This window comes from Procambarus clarkii, chromosome 8 (genome assembly GCF_040958095.1).
Source record: "Procambarus clarkii isolate CNS0578487 chromosome 8, FALCON_Pclarkii_2.0, whole genome shotgun sequence".
Classification (NCBI taxonomy): domain Eukaryota; kingdom Metazoa; phylum Arthropoda; class Malacostraca; order Decapoda; family Cambaridae; genus Procambarus; species Procambarus clarkii.
This window is the reverse complement of record NC_091157.1, coordinates 3,945,711-3,953,820: the sequence shown is the minus strand read 5'-3', so window position 1 is coordinate 3,953,820 and position 8,110 is coordinate 3,945,711. Positions and strand designations below refer to the sequence as shown.

General features: G+C 43.5%; 1 protein-coding gene across 1 annotated transcript; it reads left to right on the top strand.

The window, feature by feature from the left end:
• Positions 1-4,532: 4,532 nt before the first annotated feature.
• LOC138359461 (uncharacterized) lies at positions 4,533-7,044 on the top strand. Its single transcript, XM_069318664.1, has 2 exons — positions 4,533-4,689; positions 6,230-7,044. Exons 1-2 carry the CDS (start codon positions 4,533-4,535, stop codon positions 7,042-7,044), a joined length of 972 nt encoding a protein of 323 aa, XP_069174765.1.
• The last annotated feature ends 1,066 nt before the right edge of the window (positions 7,045-8,110 follow it).

The window sequence follows — 8,110 nt, the reverse complement described above, 5'->3', positions numbered from 1 at the left end:
CCTACCTCTGCTAGAAGTTAGCACTTAAATTAATACACATTATATATATACAATCATACACACTAATGATTTGAGTGACAAACCAGTGTCACTGGAAGTACCTATAGGTTAGCTCTTCTATATCACCCTAGGATGGTAGAGACACTAATTAATCACTCAAAGGTGTAATGATCAGTAAATTATTATATATACAACTCAACTCGAGTTGATAAAAATTACACCCAAAATAGGGTCTGGACCATGCATTAATGGTGTTAGGTTGATCAATATAGTACAACTGACTATGGTAATAATGGGACTAGGATGAACGATAATAGTTCAACTAGTCAATGGTTAATATCCTACCCTGTTGTGGGTTGGCAATTAGTAAATATTATACTGTGAACACTAGTGCAATATATATTAAATAATTCTCTATTTTGGAGAAATAATATACACAATTATTGATAATAGCCTCTTAATTAGCCTCTATGAAACTTCTAATATTATCTAGAAGTATTAAATATTATTAGTGACCTCGCGAAATAAAGTCCACAAAATTCGTAGATAATCTCTCGCGAAATGTAACACCACGAAATCCGTGAACAATCTTGCGAGGACACAGCCACTAATTTGGCTGGCTTCTATATTAGCGCTGTCATTTCACAGAATAACACGCCACCAAATCTGTGGGTGTACATGAAACCGCTGACGAGGCTGAACTGGGCTGAGGGAGGCTTGTGAGCTCCCTCGAGGCTACGCTTCCGTCTTTGACTGGCTGGCCTTGTTTAAATCACACTGCACTAGTTTATTTAATGAATCCACTGGTTAACTGGTTCATCCGGTACTAAGATGACGAAATGTGGGTTCAAAGGACCGAATATTCCGGTTCCGAAGGTCCAAATAATGTGGGAACCGACCTGTGAGTTTTATATTTATTTAATTTATATGAATTTATATTTACGTTAATTTATATACTTCGATAGCAATTTGTATAATGATAAGTGGACTGTATTTCTGCAATAATCTCTTAATCTCACAAATCGATCCTCTACACATTAGGGGGGGTTATTAAATTAATATATATGCAGCCAATCAAACTACAGTAACTACATACATTGAAAAGGTTCCTTATCTTATAGTACAGCAGGTTAGTCCACCAGGTATAACTAGGGTGTAGACACCAAATTATCCTCTTTGAGGTAGCTTCCATCACCCAGTAACTGGTGCACAAACTCTTCCTCGTCTTGACCTGTCAAAAAGGCGCTAACTGTGAAGCCAGAAACCTATATATGACAAGTATTTCAGAGAAAACTGTACATGGAACATGAAGACCTGGCTTAATTACCTTTGGTTTGAGGCTTCCACGTGCTCTAACCGGGTCACCCTATATAATGACATTAATGGCCATAAATGAAGATACATGGGTTTCGGAAAGAACACTTAACTTGAATTTGTAGACAGCGTGTTGAAAATGGTACACCTTTGGTTTCCATAACACTACGTCCAAGTAAAATTAACAGGAGCCGAATTTGCTCCCGTGTGAGCCTCTGGTCTCGTACAAAACAACGGCTGCCCTCCTTCCTCCCTCTGACGCCTGGCTTACATTGTCCACATGTCAGAAAGTGATAGAAGGGTCACATTTACTCTACTTTAATATTGATAATTAAGTTAATTTATATGAGATGTTTTATGATGGTAAAGTCCAAAGACTAATGTATTTAAGAATAATTCCCAGCAGAATAGCTGGTGAATTATAATAGTATGTGGTGATGATATCCCGTTTTCTATAGACGGTAATTCCACTACAAGTTACGTTTTCTATGGGTAACTTGTTTATACAACACAGCTATTATCTGTATGATATATTAAATGGTGTCGGATTTTCCGACAAGGTACTCCCTTATCCACTGGAGCACCTTACCAGTTACACCTGCCTGTCTCTCCAGCTTATGTACCAGCCTCTTATGCGGTACTGTGTGAAAGGCTTTCCGACAATCCAAGAAAAGGCAGTCCGCCCAGCCCTCTCTTTCTTGCTTAATCTTTGTCACCTGGTCGTAGAATTCTATTAAGCCAGTCAGGCAAGATTTACCCTCCCTGAACCCATGTTGGCGATTTGTCATGAAGTCCCTTCTCTCCAGATGTGTTACCAGGTTTTTTTATCACGATCTTCTCCATCACCTTGCATGGTATACAAGTCAAGGACACTGGCCTGTAGTTCAGTGCCTCTTGTCTGTCGCCCTTTTTGTAATTTGGGACCACATTCGCCGTCTTCCATATTTCTGGTAGGTTTCCCGTCTCCAGTGACTTACTATACACTATGGAGAGTGGCAAGCAAAGTGCCTCTGCACACTCTTTCAGTACCCATGGCGAGATCCCGTTTGGACCAACAGCCTTTCTAACATCCAGATCCAGCAGGTGTCTCTTGACTTCCTCTCTCGTAATTTCGTACCCTTCCAAGGCCGCTTGGTTTACTTTCCTTTCTCCTAGCACAGTGACCTCACCTTGTACTATTGTGAAGACCTCCTGGAACCTCTTGTTGAGTTCTTCACACACCTCTCTGTCATTCTCTGTATACCTGTCCTCGCCTGTTCTAAGTTTCAGTACTTAGTGTGTGTGTTTACTAGTTGTGTTTTGCGGCGGTTGAGCTTTGCTCTTTCGGCCCGCCTCTCAACTGTCAATCAACTGTTTATTAACTACTTTTTTTTTTTTTTTTTCCACACTACACACACACACCCCAGGAAGCAGCCCGTGACAGCTGACTAACTCCCAGGTACCTATTTACTGCTAGGTAACAGGGGCACTTAGGGTGAAAGAAACTTTGCCCATTTGTTTCTGCCTCGTGCGGGAATCGAACCCGCGCCACAGAATTACGAGTCCTGCGCTCTATCCACCAGGCTACAAGGCCCCCTAAGGGGGGGTGGGGTGTTTGTGTGTGTGTGTGTGTGTGTGTGTGTGTGTGTGTGTGTGTGTGTGTGTGTGTGTGTGTGTGTGTGTGTGTGTGTGTGTGTGTGTGTGTGTGTGTGTGTGTGTGTGTGTGTGTGTGTGTGTGTGTGTGTGTGTGTGTGTGTGTGTGTGTGTGTGTGTGTGTGTGTGTGTGTGTGTGTGTGTGTGTGTGTGTGTGTGTGTGAAAAAATATGTATTAGATATGATAGTGAAAGTTAGGTCGGTAGTCGATACATTAGACGGCCGTCGGTTAGAAAGGCGGAGTCTAGGAGCTAACAGTTCCAGGGCTGTTCACAAATAGTAAATACAATTAGTTAAAAACACACACATACACTAAAAATGTAAGGGTATGGAGAAACTACAGGAAAACAAAACACCAGCTATCAGTGGACGATATCAGAGGGCCAGGAATGAGTACCTCAGTGTAAGAAGAGAAGCAGAAAGACAGTATGAAACGACACACCAGATAAAGCAAAGATCCACTGTAAATTACTTTACAACTACATAAGGAGGAAGACAACAGTGAAGGAGCAGGTAATGAAACTGAGAAAAAGGGAGGACGGGCTCATTGAGCATTACAAGATGTTTGAGAAAGTCGACAAGAGCTTCCAGGAGATCTTTGAAATTGAACAAAGATAATGCCTGAAAAAAGAGAAAGGTGGCGTTAAACCAAGAAGCACTGGAGGAATTTGGTATTACGTGAGATGAGGTAAAAAGCAAAACAAAACAAAAAAACATTCACTTGATCCGACTGTGACAGAGTCTATTGGACCTGACAGAATCTCTATGGATACTAAAAGAGGGAGAAAAAACACTATGCTTCCCACTCTCTCTGGCGTATAATAGGTTACTGGAAACAACAGATCAACCAGAATGTTGAAAGACCGCTAATGTAGTTCCAATATACAAAAAAGAGAAAGACAGTTAGTACTGAACTACAGTCTAATGTTTCTAATTTACATATCATGCAAGGTGATTTAGAAGATTGTGAGAAAAAGGATAATAGAATAGCACAACAGTAGGATAGGAACCTTGTAATACATCACCAGCACGGGTTCAGGGATGGTAAATCTAGCCTCACAGGTTTAGCTGATTTCATGACTAGGAGACAAAAAAATATACAAGATAGAGGACATTTTAGGATTGTCAAAGAGCCTTTGACACAGTACCCAATAAGAGAATAGTGCATAAGTTGGAAAAGTAGGCAGGAGTGCCAGGGAAGCTAGTCTTGAGGATAACAGAGTAGCTAAGCAAATGAGGACAGCAAGTTACTGTGAGGTGTGAGGCATCAGAGTAGTGTGCAGTCGTCAGTGGAATCCCACACGGTTTAGTACTAGGATCCATACAGTTTCTTATATACGTAAATGATCATCCAGAGAGTCATTCATCTTAAAGTTTGGTGATGATGCTAAAATTTCAACGAGGATTAAGATAGCAGAGGCTACAGGAGGAGGATATCAGAGGCTACAGGATGTAGCAAGAGGCTACAAGATGACCTGGACAAACTCAATGAATGAGCCAACAAGTGGCTACTTGAGTTTAACTTAAGCACATACAAAGTAATGAAACTAAACGAATGGAACAGGTGGGTGGACACAAGGTACAAAATGGGATATAAAATCGTTCAGGAATCAGGCAGAGAAACAGGGGGATTGATAGTATGCCCTACTACAGACCTGTCCGCTGGAGCCGACAACAAAAGGGTGCCAACAGCTAAAAAACCGGGGCTCAAGAGCAGATACTCGACTCTGCAGGCACAGTTAAGTGAATCCACATTGTTAGGGGAACCAGACTAGTTTGCTCATTATCAGTTGTAATAGCAAGCATAAGGTTCTCCTGCGTTTTTGCTGTCATTAAGGGGGAGGCTCTTGTAAATATACACACTGATATAATTAGCGTTAATTGACCAGTGCTTCTCAAGTATGTAAGGGAGCTGTGTCCTGTTGGCCAGCAGCAGTGGCGTGTACACGTCTGTGTCTGTACACCCACGTGTCTGTACACTCACGTGTCTGTACACTCACGTGTCTGTACACCCACTTGTCTGTACACCCACGTGTTTGTACACCCACGTGTCTGTACACTCACGTGTCTGTACACCCACGTGTCTGTACACCTACGTGTCTGTACACTCACGTGTCTGTACACTCACGTGTCTGTACACTCACGTGTCTGTACACTCACGTGTCTGTACACCCACGTGTCTGTACACTCACGTGTCTGTACACCCACGTGTCTGTACACTCTCGTGTCTGTACACCCACGTGTCTGTACACTCACGTGTCTGTACACTCACGTGTCTGTACACTCACGTGTCTGTACACTCACGTGTCTGTACACTCTCGTGTCTGTACACCCACGTGTCTGTACACTCATGTATCTGTACCTCACATGTCTGTACATTCACACACCTGTACACTGGCAGAGGTCTGTACACTGGCAGAGGTCTGTACACTCACACGTCTGTACACTGACAGAGGTCTGTACACTCACACACCTGTACACTCACACGTCTGTACACTCACTCGTCTGTACACTCACGTCTGTACACTCACTCGTCTGTACACTCACTCGTCTGTACACTCACTCGTCTGTACACTCACTCGTCTGTACACTCACTCGTCTGTACACTCACGCGTCTGTACACTCACTCATCTGTACACTCACTCGTCTGTACACTCACTCGTCTGTACACTCACTCGTCTGTACACTCACTCGTCTGTACACTCACTCGTCTGTACACTCACTCGTCTGTACACTCACGCGTCTGTACACTCACTCGTCTGTACACTCACTCGTCTGTACACTCACGCGTCTGTACACTCACTCGTCTGTACACTCACTCGTCTGTACACTCACTCGTCTGTACACTCACTCGTCTGTACACTCACGCGTCTGTACACTCACTCGTCTGTACACTCACTCGTCTGTACACTCACTCGTCTATACACTCACACGTCTGTACACTCACACACCTGTACACTCACACACCTGTACACTCACACGTCTGTACACTCACTCGTCTGTACACTCACTCGTCTGTACACTCACGCGTCTGTACACTCACTCGTCTGTACACTCACTCGTCTGTACACTCACTCGTCTGTACACTCACTCGTCTGTACACTCACACGTCTGTACACTCACACACCTGTACACTCACACACCTGTACACTCACACGTCTGTACACTCACTCGTCTGTACACTCACACGTCTGTACACTCACTCGTCTGTACACTGACTCATCGTCTTGGAGTCCGTCAGCATGCAGCTGATACCAAATCAGTGTCCCCGTTTCCCCAACAGACTCTAGTGTAGCACAGCCGCCCTACTCCCTACTACAGACTAGTGTGGTACAGCCGCCCTACTCCCTACTACAGACTAGTGTAGCACAGCCGCCCTACTCCCTACTACAGACTAGTGTAGCACAGCCGCCCTATTCCCTACTACAGACTAGTGTGGTACAGCCGCCCTACTCCCTACTACAGACTAGTGTGGTACAGCCGCCCTACTCCCTACTACAGACTAGTGTGGTACAGCCGCCCTACTCCCTACTACAGACTAGTGTAGCACAGCCGCCCTACTCCCTACTACAGACTAGTGTGGTACAGCCGCCCTACTCCCTACTACAGACTCGTGTAGCACAGCCGCCCTACTCCCTACTACAGACTAGTGTAGCACAGCCGCCCTATTCCCTACTACAGACTAGTGTGGTACAGCCGCCCTACTCCCTACTACAGACTAGTGTGGTACAGCCGCCCTACTCCCTACTACAGACTAGTGTGGTACAGCCGCCCTACTCCCTACTACAGACTAGTGTGGTACAGCCGTCCTACTCTCTACTACAGACTAGTGTGGTACAGCCGCCCTACTCCCTACTACAGACTAGTGTGGTACAGCCGCCCTACTCCCTACTACAGACTAGTGTGGTACAGCCGCCCTACTCCCTACTACAGACTAGTGTGGTACAGCCGCCCTACTCCCTACTACAGACTAGTGTGGTACAGCCGCCCTACTCCCTACTACAGACTAGTGTACCACAGCCGCCCTACTCCCTGCCACTCTTGTCAAAGGCACAAAGAGCTTCCATTAACGTGATGTATCAGAGAGAAAAAAAATAGTACACCAATACCACACTAGAGTTGTTGTGGGTAATGTGTGAAACTTTCCTTATTAAGACCACTCAATAGCTCGGTCGAGATAGCTTTTACCTCACTCTCGTGGGGTCCACGGTTCGAGTCTCCTAGAGCCCAGGTGAACTTTGATTTGCTATTAATTCGATGCCTCGGGACTCCAAGAGGATTCAGTTGAGTCTCGGGTTACATTACATGTAGCATATCATGGTTCAGTGGCTTAAAACGTGTGCTTGGAAGTACCTAAGGTGCACGTTCGAATCCCTAAGAGATTTATGGACGGTGAAATATGCTAGGGAAAATAATACTGAAAATTAATTTGTTGCGAACTCGTTGGAAGAAGAGGTTAGAGGTGTTTGTTTGGGTTTAAACTGTTAGTAGATAGAGGTATGGGAATTGATTTGAAGGAAGGAGGTAATAAAAGTATGTGTTTGTGGGAGAAAGGAATTGGCAAAATTATCAGGGAAAGAGAAGGGCCTCAAAATAACAATTCACTTAGGGTATATTACACTAACAGTAGAAGGCTAAGAAATAAAATAAACGAATTAAATGCTCTTATCTGCACAGAAAAAATAGATATTATTGCACTTACCGAAACGTGGATGAATGTAGAAAATAGAGAACTATTAGCTGAATATCAAATAAATGGATTTAAACTATTTCACACAGATAGATATATTAGCCGAGGAGGTGGAGTAGCCATATATGTTAGGGACAATTTGAAATGTAGTCTCAAAGAGGGAATCAAAACTGAGCCACACACAGAAACTATATGGATAGAATTAAACGAAAAAGCTAATAATATTATAATAGGAGTTATATATAGGCCACCAAATTTAGACAGAATGGAAGCAAAGCATCTATGGGATGAAATATCTAGAGCATCTAGATCTAACAGTATTTATGTCATGGGTGACTTTAATTTTAGTGGAATAAACTGGTTGAACAAAACAGGGAATAGTGAAGCAGAAGATTTTCTAGAATTAATTGACAATTGCTTTCTTACGTAACACATTAAGGAACCAACACGGGAAAATAATATTTTAGATTTAGA